Here is a 16,962-nt window from a genome sequence, read left to right as displayed (position 1 = left end):
GCCACCAAATAAGTAAAGTGCAGTAAAAAGTAATTGTAGGGGAGAATTAGCCTAGAAATCTAGACGCACCCTAGTGGCAGCAAATTTATTTTGCAGCCAGGGGCAATTGCATCTAGGCACTCTCTGTTGGCTTGCAAGCTGGAAAAACCAAATTCTGGTCAGGCCAATCACATCGTGTATAGAGTCAGTGGGCGGGCTTATGGCTGCTGCTGCTGCTGCTGCTGCTGGGAACAGCAGTCTTCTGGAAGACTTGGAGTTAAGCTTTTCTTTGAGAAAAGAACAAAGAACGGCACAGTAATCATTCTTAAAAAGGAAGATGTAGGCTATTCTGAGTTTTTCCGACCGGATACGGCAACAGTTTAATCTATCAACTAGCTCTACTACCTTCTTCGTTGCTCTGCCTGGTTGTATCGCTGTTCTATTACGTGCAGAGGGAATTTGAAAGACAACCGTTTATCCCGCCCCTCGGATTGAGCCCTGTCAATGGTGAGTGCCCAGACCCAACATCTTATGTGGGTCTAGCTTGTCAGGCTAGGGGAGAGTAGTATAATGTATAAAGTAGCATTAAACAGAAATGCTCATGTAAAGAGCAAGTACCTCAATATGTATTTAAGTAGCCTACAGTAGGCTACTTAAAGAAACACTCCGACTTATTGGAACTTTAGCTTATTCACCGTATCCCCCAGAGTTAGACAAGTCAATACATACCCTTCTCATCTTCATGTGTGTTGTAACTCTGTCTGACGCCGCCAGCGGCAGCAGCCCATCACAGAACATGCAGGTGAATGGTTCCAGTAATCCTACTGCTCCGAATTGTGACAAAAGTGACAAAATAACGCCAACATGTTCCTATTTACATGTTGTGATTTGTAGAGTCACAGCGTGTACAAAAAACAACGTAACATGAGGGAAGATGGCTGTGTCTAATGTTACGTTGTTTTTTGTACATGCTGTGACTCTACAAATCACAACAGGTAAATAGGAACATGTTGGCGTTATTTTGTCACTTATTCGGAGCAGTAGGATTGCTGGAACCATTTACCTCCATGTTCTGTGCTGGCCTGATGCCGCTGGAGCCGTCAGACAGCGTTACTGCACGCACGAAGATGAGAAGGGTATGACTAACTCTGGGGGTTACGGTGAATAAGCCAAAGTCCCAATAAGTCGGCGTATTCCTTTAAGGAAATACTTTCCACCATGGTAGAGTACCAAACAGTCTCACAACCACTGCTGCCTATTCTTGTAACATTCCTGTTACCTGCTATTACTTACAGAATACCCAGGAGATGGTGAGATCAGCGTGATCTGCAGGTGTCTACACTTCACAACAGCAAGTAATGTCTTTAACAGATTTGAGTCAATCTACCTCCATCCTGATAGATAGTTATCAGCTAATGCTGGTTATATTGATGAGGAAATCTATTTTGTGAAAATTAAATCAACACCTTAACTTTAAGTTATTAGTCTTCTTCTTTATGCTTATGGTCTTCTACTAGAAATGTTGAAGATAATAATTAAGCTGGTGATGATGACTTCACATCCTGAAAAAGATCCCCAGCTGGGTGGCCATGAACACACAACTTCCACATTGATGAGTGAAAGTAAACAACACCCTGAAAGCAAAAAAAAAAAAAATAAAATCTACAGTCAGCCGAGATAAATTCTACAAAGAAGAGTGGCTTCTTGGCTAATTTCTGTCAACCAAGAGGGAGAACAAGCAGAGCTGAAGGGTTCCTATTCCAAAAACAACATAGCTGGAGAGGTAGCCTATTGTGTCCTGACAGATTGGTCTGACTGAAGGAGGAGGAGGAGGTCGCCTCTAACTGACACACAGGGAGGAGCAGAGGTGAGCAGAAATCTGGGGGAGATGGGAACACAGCTGCGGTTCAGAGGAGAGTTAGTGTCGTTACTACCTCACATAATTTAGAATTGACTGCCTGCAAATGGTTGTTTGAGTGTCATTGAATTTATTATGCTGTGTGCTTGTTGAAATAGATAGACCTTGAAACAGGGGATGTGGAATGGCAAAATGGCATTTTTTATGAATCTATATATCTATATATCTTTCTATCTATCTATTTACAGATAACTCTTTTATTTTTGGCAAAGGATGGGAGACCCTCCTCTGTCCTGATCACTCCCCAGGTCCTCGCACCTCCGCCCCCACTCCTCTGCCCATTATCCCCCTGTATGCTATTCATCCTCATGTGCAGCTGGAGCACTCTGTTCGACCTCCTCTCTCCTCACAGAGCCCTTATTAACAGGGACTGTGGTGGGACTGCTCGCAGCACTTGCGGTTAGGGTGAAGAACCACACTGGACTACTGACATTATGCTCATCACTAACATAAGTCTATGTGACATGGCATGTTATGCTGCTTTTCAACATGCACTCTGCCAGAGTTATTTCGCTGGGCGTTAAGCCACAAATGAAGATAAAGACACTGCTGTTACATTCACAACAGTTAGTTCTTCTTTTATGTTTGCACATTGGGAGCATGACTGATGACATTCCAACCAGGTGGTCTTTGCCAAGTCATCTTGCCAGTTATGCTCAATATATGAAACAAAAACAAGAAGAACTAGCTCATGAGAACATGACAGCAGTAATTTTATTTTATTTTATTAGGATGCCCATTAGCTGATGCAGAACATCAGCTACTCTTCCTGGGGTCCACATAAAACATAAAACATTGCCACAGATAACACATTTTCAGACAAAACACACAAAATAGCAATATTTTATAACAAAATAAGACATTTTCAGACAAAACAGCCATATGATATGAAAATAAGAGCAGCATTAGCTAGTATTATTTTTCTTGCAAATATAAATATATACATATTCCTCTTCATGTACTCTATTAAATATCACTTGTTTGGTCAGGTGTGGTGTAAGAAAAGCAGAGCATATTTTTATAACAGATATAGTCCTCCCCATCTTTGCAATAAGATAATATATATGCCTTGTCCACAACAGTTTACAATCTAAAATAACACCAAGAAGCTTTGTTTCCTCTACTTGTTCAACAGCTACATTATTCAGCATCAAATTCAGCTGAGGTCTAGAGCTCAACGAATGATTTGTACCAAATACAATGCTTTTAGTCTTTGACGTGTTTAAGAATAAGTTATTGTTAGCAACCCATTCTAGTGCTATCTGCAACTCTTTGTTGATGGTTGCAGTTATTTAATTAATAGTAAGTGCATACATGTATATTGTTGTATCATCTGCATACATGGAAGCAAGTGGAAGATCATTAATAAAAATAGAAAATAGTAAAGGGCCAAGCGAACTTCCTTGTGGAATTCCACACGCTAAATGTTTTGTATCAGAAAAGCTTCCATTAAAGAAAACTTGTTGTGTTCTATAGGATAGATAATATTCTATCCATAATAAAGCAGATGGAGCAAAACCCTAACATACAAGTTTTTTCAATAATAATTTCTGATCAATGACATCAAAGACAGCACTGAAGTCTAGCAGTACTGCTCCCACAATATTCCTCTGATCAATTTCTTTCAACCAATCATCCGTCATTTGTGTAAGTGCAGTGCATGTTGAGTGACCTACCCTATAAGCGAGCTGATACTCACTTGTCAAATTGTTAACAGAGAAGTAGCACTGTATCTGGTCCAATATAATGTTTTCCAATAGTTTGCTAAGAACAGGTGACAGACTTATTGGTCGGTTGTTAGTGCCGGTGAAGGCAGCCCTAGCTTGCTTGGGTAGAGGAATAACTTTAGCTAACAGTGGATAAGAATTATTTATTTTTTCCTGTTTTCGTTACCCAGCATGCACCTGCAAAGCACTTTTGGATGTGGTGTGCACTTATGAAAAGACTGCACCATTTACTGTAGGAATTTTGTAAGAAGGAATTGTTATAGAGCAGCTCCAAGAGTTGCTTGTACTGCTGTTTTTAGTGTCAAGAGTTATATTGCAATGTTTATTTGACTGTAATTTATGTAATATCATTACTTTATTTTATTATGAAAACATTTTCAATTGGGTCAGTTTATCTTCTGCACAGTGCAGTCAAGAAAGTGACATTTCTGTTGTTGTGTTGGTTCTCTTTTCCAACACATTTGATCTTATAGTGATACTTAAAGGGACTGCTCACCCCAAAACCCCATAATACATATTTGTCCACAAGGGGCTTCTGCTCATGACAGCGCAAGATGTAAACATTAATGGTGTCCTCCTCAGCTGAGCTGTAGCGTTAGCTAGCTCAGGTGAAACAGCACCACCAACTGCAGTCTCCAAGATGATCATAAGTAGGACTGTTGTATTAGACTGCATAGGTGTATAAACGAGCAACTGAGTGTATTACCATTCTATTTCCTTATGAGCCACATGTAGACAGAGTATCTCTAAACTCACAGCAGCACCTGTCAAGCTCCTAACAGTCCCGCCACAATATGGTAAAGCTACTGTAACTCTGTGAACAGATATTTTCATTGCATGGGTCAGTGCAATGATCTCCATGATGCAGCAGCCTGGGTGAAAGTGTGTGTGGTCTACTGGCTGGCAGCAGGCTTTATAGACAGCAGAAGGCATGGCTCAGTGGTCTTGAGGTTTAGGTTTTAGCAGTGGCCAGGGCACATATTATATGAGCTGATGTTCCTCTTACAGTCTACATTGACAGGAAATAAGGTTATGTGGAATAAATGCCAAATTCAGTGATTTGCCATGCTTTTGTTTTTCCCCTAATACTTGTTGGGGAGGAAGGTTAGACCAGTGAAACACTTTCTCAAACTCTTGGAGGAAGGCTTGTGTTTGTTTTGTGTGTGTGTGTGTGTGTGTGTGTGTGTGTGTGTGTGTGTGTGTGTGTGTGTGTGTGTGTGTGTGTGTGTGTGTGTGTGTGTGTGTGTGTGTGTGTGTGTGTGTGTGTGTGTGTGTGACACAGAGATTATGCTGCTGAGATGCTAGTTCTTCCACAGACCCCACATCACCCTGAGCTTCCAAGCTGTGAAAACATACTGGAGGTTTGTTGGTTCTTAGTGGCTAATAAGGTGTCATTGTGCGGTAGAGCTGTCTGATATCCCACCGAGTCATTAGGAGCGACACAAATAGATTTAACAGAACATCTATTACACTCACACACGTGCATCTCCATGTGCACAAAATCAGCCTTTCACTCTACAAAAAGTCAATACTTTTCATGAGATAAGATTCCAGGAATGGACAGTCTTTGCGCAGCTCTTTCTGACAAGGTGAAATTGTGCTCTGCTACAAGGATACAGGATTAGAACCTGCGACATCAAAGCACTCAGCTTTCAAAGGCTTTCTTTTACAGCTAACTTCAGGAGTCCTGGCTCCTATGTGTCCAGACAGCTTATAAAGGCCTGTTTTCAACCTCACCTCCCAATGAGACACCCCAGATCCTCTCTCACCACCACTGGACTGCTGTTATCAGCAATGCCCTGATATGATGTCTGGATTTCTCTGCAGAATGGGACATTTTCAGACTATTGCTGAGGAAACATGCTGTCATCCAACTCTGCTGTTTGACCTTGTTAGAGCCAAGGGTTGATTAGAGGCTATCTGGGACTTGGTCTTTGAAGAACACACCGCTGTCTTTTCTCATCCCATGCAGTTGATCCATCTTGTCGAGCTGGCATTCTTTGCGGTTAATCTTTAATGGAGTGAACAAGAATATCGCTGTCAATTGTGGGAGCCTCGTATATGTGGATGACTGTGGTTTGTTGTTTCAATAGATCTGAGTAGGCTGATAGAGAAACGAGCAGAGAAAATAGACAGGTCTCTGTGGATCTGGCTGTGGCTCAGGACTTAGTAAAGTGAGAGCCTGAGTTGTGTCTGCCTTGATGTGACCTCGGGGAAGGGTGGTCAATGACGCTCTGGGGTCACAAATGGCTGGTGTGTCAAGTTGCATGAGTCAGAAATATACACTTGACTTTATCATAACACCCACTCACTGCTCATTGATAAGGACAAAGACTTTTTTCATCAGTGATTGTCCACTGCTCCAGGCCAAGCAGATAGCAATGTACAGTAAATCACGTTGAAAAACAATCAGCGCGGTTTATCTCCTCTTCATGTATTTGTAATTGTCAGGCACTGACAGTCTGTGACTGACTGATGAAGGTTTCGTCCTTATTAAAGATCAACACTGGAGGAGTTGTCCTGTGATGACATCATATTCCCGAGAAGCAGCTGTGTTTTCTCAGAGTCACTTCAGCAGCAAAGAGCTGAACTCTACTGAGCAATCTGCCAAGAAATGTAAATGTAGAGTGGGAGTAAATACTAGCTTTTGCATTATTATTATTTTTAAAGTAAGGGATGGTGGTGTGTGCTTATGGTCGAGGGGTCTTAGATGTTGAGCAGCCAATCAAAACATCCCTGGATGGAGTGGGGACTGTTTTATTGGTTTTATTAATTTATTAATTAAAACATCACGATAAAAGACATACAATCATGAAGCTCCGTTGATAGGTGCAGGGGAAGAAGGAAGCCAATCTGAGTGTAATCTTAAATACCAGTCAACAGAAAAAAATAACAAGAGCAGGTAAAAGAAATGTAAAAAATGAAGCAATGAATATTTGTTGCATACCATCTACGCTCATTCCCTCTCCCCTCTTTACTGTGCACTACCTAATAAAGGCACAGCAGTGGAAGAAGTATTCAGATCAATTTACTCAAAGTAACACAATGCTATCAAAATACTACTGCATTTAAACTGTTACTTAAGTAAAACGAAATGAGTATCATAAAATGTATTTAAAATATCAAATGTACACATTATGCATAATGACCCCTTTACTATATTATTGGATCATTGTTATTGATGCATTTATATGTCAGCAGTACTTTCATGTTGTAGTTGGTGGAGGTGGAGCTCATTGAACTGCCTCATTGTTATAACAAAGCATCATAACTAATCAATTGTTCATGTGTTTTTGTATTAAAACTCTCTTGAAAAGTAATGTATAAAGTGCATAGTTCCCTCTGAAATGTAGTAGTATCAAGAAGCAAAGTACAAGTAAATTTGTATTAAAGCACAGTAATTTTAGTAAATGTATTTAGTTACTTTTCACCACTGTAAAGACAAATGTAAAGCCAAAAGATACTTAAAAGCATATGGAATCACACATTTTGTATGAAAAATGCACATTGCATGAAATATGTAATATGTATTTAATATAAAAGTAAAACCTGCTGACTTGTTGCTACTTTTGTTACGAGATCCGGCAGGAAAAACAATGGAAAAAAGATTCAGACAAAGCGGTGGAGCATTTACCTGTAAGGTACATATATACGTATAGTGGTGGGTGTGTGTGTGTGTGTGTGTGTGTGTGTGTATATGCTGAGATCAGCACCATGGACAGGGCCAGCAGACAGGTACACACACCTTGAAGAGGCTTGAGCTGCTCTTGCTGTATATATATATATATATATATATGCAAGTTGCAAACTTGAAATGTCATTTTTAGTTTGCAGCAGAGTGTTATGAATGAACGAGGGTGTCATTTTTTGCCAGAAAATGTGAAAAATGTGGCATTTTCTTTAGTTAAAATGTAAAATGTTACACTTAAGCAAGCTTGTGTTTCCCCTGGAACAATACTTCACTCTCAGGCCTCCACAAGGATGTAAATAGATGTTCACTGGTGTTGTGACCTCTGGCCCTGACTGCCCCCCTGTTTCCTGAACCAGATGCTGCTCCTGTGGACCACAGCCATCTCAACCTAAACAAAGTAATCCTCCACTAAACAAGATGGATATTGTATCACCCACCCTGTAAATACCAGAAGGTCTTAACTACGGAGCTGCCATTTCCTCTTCTCTGACTAGAACTGAGGGAATAATCACTTCTTGTATTGTTTTATGGACGAGCAAAAAAACATAAACTTTGTTTTACCACAGTTTTACATATATTTTATGGTATATTACAGTATACCAAAAACATGCCCTCTTGTGGGGGAATATAATTAAAGCATGCAGCAGTCCTCCAAGGAAAAGTTTAAAAATCTGCAGTACTGGCTGCATTTAAAAAATGTGAGATTGGGATTATATGTTGCCTATATGAAAATCTTTTGATCTCACTTGGTTTAAGTAAGACTAGATGGAAACATCAACCCAAACTCCTTGTGGGTTAGGTCTATAGAGATGAGCCAAGGTTGCACAATGCTACTTCAAAAAAGAAGTGTCAGCTCATACACTTCCTGGAGATTATAGCAAATATACAGCAGCAGTGATGTGATCGGACACTAGTTTAATTGGGATGCCGATGGATGGATGAAGGAATACAAATTACATTGTTTGAGCTCAGACCTGCAGGAAAAGCAAGGCTGTTACAATGTGTTCATTTAAATTAAAATGAGCTGTTTTTTTAAATGTGATTTCGTTTTGAAGTCCCTTTGAGCATACTGAGACAATTTGCTATTCGACTTTTCCTCGCTGGTGTGAAGTTAATTAAATGAAAATTAAAAGATGACTTTGTCTTATAAAAATCATATTGCTGACATAATTGTTATTATTATGATGATACTATACTATAACTGTATTTTGGTTGTTTTGGTAATAATTGTGTAACGATGTGAAATAACCGCGTTATCTATTCCAACTCGGATTTATATTAGGAGCTTTCTAATAGTTCCTTGGATGCTCCCACCCCTCGCTTCACGTAATCCATCTTCTTGACCAATCCTGTCCCTCCCCAAAAAGTTTACGCCATGCAGCCTATAAGAACTGCCTAAGTTTCTCAAGTATCAGAAAAGATTTGTCCTCCCAGGAACCCATCTATGGATACTTTGGTGTCTTCAAAGCCAGATAAACTTACAGGTGGACCAATTCCGTGACTTCATGAGAGGGAAATCATTTTTTGGACACTTTCTTGTCGTCATCTACCCAAGTGGAGATGTCTGAGGAAAATCTGGGGGAAGAGTCGGGCAGCTCTCCTGTCTCTCCTGTAGACAGCCTGAGCAACAGCGAGGGGGAGCTGGACAGACAGCCGAAGAGGTGTGGGAGGAAGAGGAGACCAGGCAGGAAAAACGGGGAGGACTCAGATAGCCCGACCCCTGGGAAAAGAGGGAAGAAGTCCAGCAGCAGCAGCCCCCAGTCTTTCGAGGAGCTCCAGTCGCAGCGGGTCATGGCAAACGTCCGGGAGCGACAGAGGACCCAGTCTCTCAACGAGGCGTTCGCATCTTTGCGGAAAATTATACCCACTTTGCCCTCGGACAAACTCAGCAAAATACAGACCCTAAAACTTGCAGCCAGATACATCGACTTTCTCTACCAGGTGCTGCAGAGCGACGAGCTGGACTCCAAAATGTCAAGTTGTAGTTATGTGGCTCATGAGAGGCTGAGCTACGCCTTCTCTGTGTGGAGGATGGAGGGCGCTTGGTCCATGTCAACATCCCACTAACATCTGGAGAAATTATGCCCTATGGTACGCTTGATTTTCAACTAAAATCCATTCAACTGTGGGGAAAAAAAAATAACCCTCTAGAAATGTTCTTTTATGGCTATAGCTGTGGTCTAATGAAGCGTTATTTTGTTTACTTATCTGCACAGTTTAGTGATAATTAGCCTAATGCATTGTCTAACCTACAGATGACTGCTGAATCTACTTATCACATTCCGACGGGACAAATCTGGAGTCCAATGCTGGATACATGGGATCACTCTATTTAAACCAAAGACCACAGAAGCTCTGGGGGATCATTTTTTTTGCAGAGGCCCGTTAGGGACCTGCAGCCGTGTGATAGCCTATTGCTCCACACACTCCCATTCTGATGCGTTTTCATTTTGTTGACAACGAATGTTAAAAAAAATCATGTTTTAGGCTTTTTTTTCTTTTCTTTTTTTTTTTTTAGGAAAGGATATTTTGAATGCATGTCTTTGGACTTATTTCTGTGGAGGTCAAAGTGCATTATTGAAGCAGTTGTGAGACTGTCAACTGGTGGTGTAGCTCACATTATAGGCTGACTGTGTGGATCTAACCTGTGCAACAACAACAAAATATTGTCAGAATACATTTATTTATTTATTGGTGAAACGTGTTACATTGAGGAATAGATCCTGTGTCTGAAATACAAATACATTCCTATTTTTATCATCGTTTCTTTTGTAAATGTCTGTATATTTTTTGCATTAAAGAAAATGACGACTAAAGTGTTTGCCTTTGACTTTCTTTTTTGTGTCAAGCTAATTGAATTGTTAATAGCAAACGGCTGAGGCCAAAATGAAGATAAAATAAACTGGACTTTGGTTAGTTGGTAGACAAGATAAATGATTACACGAAACAGCTTCCATGCATGTATCTCGTGGACTGTTACTTCACATCAGATTTAATGGCAAAAGCTTCCATTATATCGCCATTCACTTGGGAAAACAGATGGCGTTATTATTGGCTCGAGTGAAAGCGTTGGAGAAATATGCAGCTATTTTTCATAGCCTGTATAGCCCATTGTTACACATCCAAAAGGAACAAAGAAAAATACATTTTCACGTCATTTATAGCTAAAACTAAAAAAACTATTTAAACGTGAAAAAGGGTATTATGGCGGAGAAATGTCTGCTATAGAGAAAACAGTCTGAAAACGAAGTTAAGATTCCATTTTAATTAAAATTTGAAAGGCCTAGTTTAGTCTCCAGTTTCTCTCTCACTCTCTCTTTTCCTGGATTTGTTTACAGTTGGATTAAGGACTGGACCTGAGACGCACCATTATGAGTAAATAAGTTACACTGGGGTCATGTCAACCTGCTATTGGGCCCATGATACAGTCTCTCTTCTGCGAGCAGCTGAACATAAACAGCAGGGCAGTTACATGCTTAGGATTTAGACATTTTGTCAAACTAACACGATTTTCTTCTATACTGTTTTATTGCAGCATAACGATGCGTGGGCTATATAAATTCATGAGGACAAATTCAAACAATTAAATCATAAATGGGATTATTTTATCTATTGTATTGGCAATAATCTCTTGCGATTCTGCATATCTGCCACATAATAACCAATAATACTTTCTGCGTCTTTTCGCATGAAAGGTATTATTGTCACTAAATAAATCGTTCATACTGTTATAGTGCTGCAGTTGATCTCAGAGATCTGAGAAAGTGTTTCTCACTGTCCAAATCAAAGTGTGTGCGCGTTTGAAGGTGTGTAATTGGCTTCCGAGGCATGTATGGAATTCCCAGATGTCTATGAAATTTAAGGAGGCCGAGAAGGTATGGCTGTAGGTCTTTACATATAGAGGCCATCTCACTGAAATGTTAGGGGGGGGGGACATGATTCACACACACAGTCCAGATGAATAAGCAGTTTTTCTTTAAACTTTTACAGTTGAGTTTTCAGTTCATGCCAGATAAATATACAGGGCCTACAAATAGAAGCTGCAGCCTATTTTTAAATTCCCAGCCTTTGTGCATCGCAATAGGCTTAAATAAGTTTCCTCTCCCCTTCTTTCAGGAGAGAGGAGTTGGCAATTGACACGATGCAGAGGCACAGAATGAAACCTATTTAGAACAGATGTTAGTATTTTTAAAAAAACGTCACGTGAAACGAGCAGATGTTCAGACTGTGCAGAGACTCGCCGTGCAGCGCATTACTGCAGAGAGAGAGAGAGCTCGGAGGAGCTTTGCTTCCACACAGACTGTGAGTCTGCAGTCCTACATTAAAATCATCCAGCAGGTTTGATTAAAATGGATTAATAAAAAGGGCCACCTGCAGGGAGTAACAGGATCTGGAGCTGACTGTACGCGCTGAGACAAAGGTAGGCTGAAGGAAAAGCTAGACAGTCTATGTTAATGGTCGTGTGAGAGGTTGACTTGCTGATTATTTGTATTTAAGATATATAAAGATCAGGATGTTTCTTTCTAAAGCTTCCAACACTAACGGGCCTTCTGCCGTCGAAGATTTAGACTTTGAAGAGCGTGTGTGTGTGTGTGTGTGTGTGTGTGTGTGTGTGTGTGTGTGTGTGTGTGTGTGTGTGTGTGTGTGTGTGTGTGTGTGTGTGTGTGTGTGTGTGTGTGTGTGTGTGTGTGTGTGTGTGTGTGTGGGGGGGAGGGAGCGGGCTTAAGGGAGGGGAGTAACTAACGGACAAGAATCAGCTATTGGGGAAAAAAAGAAATGCATGACACATATTTAACCCCTGACTAAGCCTATACGAGAACTGTTGTGTCAGACATGGACGATAAGATGAGTAATAATAAATAAACTTAATTGACTGCACTTTCAAATTAGATTTGACTTTTTTCTCTACTTCTATATTATCTGAGTAATATGTTTCCATTCCTCCAAATGATTCGTTTGCTCTGGATGTTTTTGTGCAGCTATAATAACGTTGATATTAAATCAGTGATCTTAATGAGTTACTAAAAGTTATTATACAACCTCTATTAATCTAATAATAATAATAATAATAATAATAATAATAATAATAATAATAATATTAACAATAATAATAATAATAATAATAATAATAATAATAATAATAATAATAATAATAATAGGCCTAAGTAAACTTAACCTTACTAGGCTGTAGTCATGGGGCCTGGCGCAAAGATAATAATAAAAGCTCTCGGTTTTGTAACTACATATCGCAGTTCATTCACGAGCACCAGCAGCTGACAGGTGATATATCAAGTATTTATTATTTATTATTTTGGTCTCCATATTTAGCTTCTTTTAAAAGTGTTTTAATTATTTTTTGTAACTTACTTACGTACTTGCATTTCTTAAAAATCTTTATTTGATTATACTTTTCAATTGCAGCTTACTTGAAAATAGATGGTGTACCTGATAATTACTGTAAGAGATGGTTAGAATAACTTTAATAATATGTGCACTCAAGAAGACTTAAGTTTGCTGTTTGTTTTATGCTGTTGCATTAAACCGTTTATTTCTGAGCTCAACAGGAAAGAGCAGGTGCAGACTTTACGGCCACTTCGGCCACAATGTTAAGTGAAATTCCAGATTTTCCATTTTGAGCCTCAGTGAGAATTGAAAGGTCCTCTGGTTGGTAATCAAACTTTTTCAGGCCCACACACAGTTTCATCCACACCTTTAACAATGCCTCAGAAAGTGCATATTAAAGCCAGGAGTAGTTGAACTGCGTGGAGATAAGATCAGAGTATAGAAATGCACTTGAGGCAAGGAAACAGAGGAGAGGCTAAACAGAAACAGACAGCTACAGTGCATACCTCTTGCATCCGGAGTCTGCTGATTATTGAATACATAAACTGCACTAAAATGCAGTTCTTTGTTGAGAGAACATTTTGATGCACATATCAGAAAAGTACCACAGTAATAAAAGGTGTCTTAAAGATGGGAAATGATTTTCTTTTTTTGTGCAATGAATTTGAAGAACATGTGGTTGAATATATGATGCGAAGGATATGCATATAAAAAAAACATCATTCATAATCTATGTGCATCTCTGAGCAGATAGCAGCTATGACTGTTAAAGTTCCTCTGACCTTATACTGCTGTTGAAAATGAGCAGCTACCTGCAGATGTGTACGTATACTTTTTCACATGACACCATGAGATCTGGCATCAAGTGAGGAAGATGTTTTGTCAAAAGGATGGATTTTCATATTTCCGCCCCTTTTCTCATCTGCTCACTGCAGGAGAAAGATGATAATGATCCATCTCATTTTGAATCTGAAAAACAGAAAAACAACCAGTTTTAATTAGTTCAAATCATTAGATTCAATTAGATTAGATTAGATTGGATTCAACTTTATTGTCATTGTGCAGAGTACGAGTACAAAGACAACAAAATGCAGTTTGTGTCCAACCAGAAGTGCAAAAAGAGCAGAAAAGTGCAATGCAATATACAAAGTGGTGCATAGACAGGACAAGAAATCATGGAGCACTGTCAGATTATTAGAGTGTATTGTCACCAGATTTGTGCAACAAAATGAATCTGTTTTACCGTGAATTAAAGCTTGAATCTAAAACAAAATAGCTGTAGATGTAAAAGCATACTACAAACTTTAGATGAAGATCCTTTCCTAAATCAAAAAAATGCAATAATGGACGCACAGGTGTGTTTCTGAAAATGCATTGCACGCTGAGTTGGAGACCCATTGGAAACTCATATTTCTGCAATCAGATAAAGCTCATTCGACAACAAAAGTTTGAACAAATTTCCAAAGTTCAGGAGGTTTCAAAGTGTTCTTTTTTCATCATCATTTCAAAACGGATCTCCTGAAATCACACATTACACTCTTGATAATCAACTTTTGGTTTTAAAGGACTGAAAACAAACTGATCAGCATCACTGTAAATATGTGGGAATCTAACTTTCAAGAGTATTTTTCCATGAATATAAAACATTGTCTTTTTATAAATCAGTTTAATCCAAGACAGGGTCTAATACTGTTTCTCTAACCTGGCATCAAGAAGTGAAGTGTACTTCATGCCGAAAAACATTTAAATAGACACCTGTGCAGCAATTACTTGATTTATGGAAACATATGAGAACGAAACAATGAGAGAGGTGATAGGGTATTAGGCTTCAAAAGAATTTGGTAAAATTATTGACTGAAAGTTGCAAAATTTTGACGATTTACTGATTCCTGCTAATGCTTTCAGACAACCTCAAACTGCATTTTTGATCCTCATCTCTGAAAAAAAAGGACAAAGAAAACTTCCTTTGATCATGTATTTTGCATTTAAAAAACTTTGATACTGAATGAAATGTCTCCTTTTTTATTTAGATAAACATTAATTTGCAAAAATTCAAAGATTTTCATCCTGAGATCATAAACAACATGACGCTTTATGTCTGAAGAGTTGTATGGCCCTTGAGGAAAATGATCAATGTAAAAGTTACAATGAGGAAACTTTATTTCTTGAAATATTTGGATAAAAGTGGACTCAACAGGAGGAATTGGATGCCCTTGGCTGTTTGAGAAAATGTTAAACAGATTCTTGTTTAAATCTGGTTGAGGGCTTGTTGACACACAACATGTTTATGTTGGCAAATTAAAGATTTCAACCGAAAATATGAAGGCATAACAGGTCATCACAGTAAAATGCACACTGGTCATAAAGAATGACGGCATGATTTAGGCATTACATGTGATTGTATCGAGGACCAGAGATGTCCTTTGATACACGTCCAAAGGGCACAGTCAAAACGTGTGCACCTTGTGTTCAACCTTTGTTGCGTGTGATGTGTGCCACCCAGGCTGCAGACAAGACACGGATCAGTGTGAATGCACAATGATGTCACAGACAGGAAAAGGCTGAAAAAGTATTGGCACCTTTTAGATTTGGCCGGATCCCCATTGGCTCTGCAGAAACACTGGAATAATAAACAGGCAATCAGAAGGCAGCGTGAGCGTACACAAAGGCATTGCAAAACGTTGCAGATAATAAAAGCAGATTTTTTTACTGGAGGGGGATGATTATTTGTGTTCTTCGGTTGTCCATAAATAGAGGGCCTCTTACAGGAAGTATAAACATACAGATGGAGTGGAGGGCAGTCATAGTCCAACGCAATGATTTCAAACATTCCTGTTTATGTTCAATCAAGATGGAGTGTATAAATGTAGCCCCAGTTTGAGCATGAAATACAAAGGATTATTTTCTGAGGGAAGAGGGAAAAAGAATACCTCACTATAGAATGTAAACTGTTTGATGAGTGCTTCACTCATTGTGGAAACTGAACCACACATTAGTGAAGCTTATAAAGCACATGCATCAGTTCCCTGAGTAAATGTCTCAACTCACTGTAAAAAGATAAATCTATTCAAATATTATTCTTATAATAAACATGTGTGTGTTTGTTTGTGTGTGTGTGTGTATGTGTGTGTGTGTGTGTGTGTGTGTGTGTGTGTGTGTGTGTGTGTGTGTGTGTGTGTGTGTGAGAATGTTATTTAAAATCTCAACTGTTAAAGTAACTTCTTCCTGGATGTGAATGAAGGCAGAGCACAATTTGTCCCTTATTGAGGCACTGATTGAGACATTCAGCAGTCCTTGTATTGCCCTGGGGTTAATAGGGCTCTAATGATGCAGCGTCCCCTGCTCCTGTCCCCGAGGGCTCTCCACCACTCCCCGGGTATTAATCCCATTGCCTTCATTAACCTGCTGGCCCAAAAGTCCCACCAACGCTGAATACCGGGACTCTAATGTCACACTGATAATTGACGTGTTGTTACCTAGAGTTACAATGTTCTCCTTATTCCCTCTGAACCATTTTAAACACTTTATTCTTATCCAATTTAGTGAATTCTTAGCAGGCATTATGAAGATGCAGGTGTAATCTAATTGACAATCACTGGAAACATCTTGTCCTAATAAAGACTATTAGTCTTTGATAAAAAAGGGACATGCCCAACAAACCAACTCTTTATCATTTGTATTGGATGCCATATTTAATAATGCATACAGTCACAAAATGCACAAAACAGTAGCATTAAAAAACTAAATAAAAACCCTATTGAGGGTCATCAAGGAAGGATATTGCCAAACCAAAACTTTAACTTAACTAATGGACTTTTGCTGTGAAGAATCCATTCACATGTCATTGAAACTGGACGCAATGTGTTTCTTAAATTTTGTAACAAAAGTCCTGAGGATTTTTACTCTGAAGTGGCTTTATATCTTTATATATCTATAATTATAGAGAAATGTGATAAAATCAAATATAGCATCAACCAACTGATTTATAGAACTGCCAACTGGGGAAAAAAAAACTAAACTATTTGGTTGAACTGCTTATGTAGAATAAATAAGTGAATGAAATTTGCATTCTGAACAACCATCTGTGAAATACAGTATATAAAGCAAATGCGAAAACTTTAATCATCTTTTCAACTTTTGCCATAGCATATGTCACTAAGTAATAAACAGGATACATTTTTATGTGTTACTTTAGGCAAGTTCTCACCTGGCTTTAATGTTCTATATAAGTTATGACTCATGATGTATTTCCTCACATCCCAGCAGGAGCGTCGGTGCAGGACACTGCATTATCACACGAGGTG

At 39.0% G+C, this 16,962-nt stretch overlaps 1 protein-coding gene across 1 annotated transcript; it reads left to right on the top strand.

Moving 5' to 3' along the window:
* Nucleotides 1-8,706: 8,706 nt before the first annotated feature.
* twist1b (twist family bHLH transcription factor 1b) lies at nucleotides 8,707-10,131 on the top strand. The gene is made up of 2 exons (XM_028581209.1): nucleotides 8,707-9,406; nucleotides 9,571-10,131. Exon 1 carries the CDS (start codon nucleotides 8,876-8,878, stop codon nucleotides 9,380-9,382), a length of 507 nt encoding a protein of 168 aa, XP_028437010.1. The 5' UTR covers nucleotides 8,707-8,875; the 3' UTR covers nucleotides 9,383-9,406; nucleotides 9,571-10,131.
* The last annotated feature ends 6,831 nt before the right edge of the window (nucleotides 10,132-16,962 follow it).

Source organism: Perca flavescens, chromosome 6 (assembly GCF_004354835.1).
Source record: "Perca flavescens isolate YP-PL-M2 chromosome 6, PFLA_1.0, whole genome shotgun sequence".
Taxonomy (NCBI): Eukaryota; Metazoa; Chordata; class Actinopteri; order Perciformes; family Percidae; genus Perca; species Perca flavescens.
Note: the sequence above shows the minus strand (reverse complement) of the source record. Positions and strands in the feature narration are given on the sequence as shown.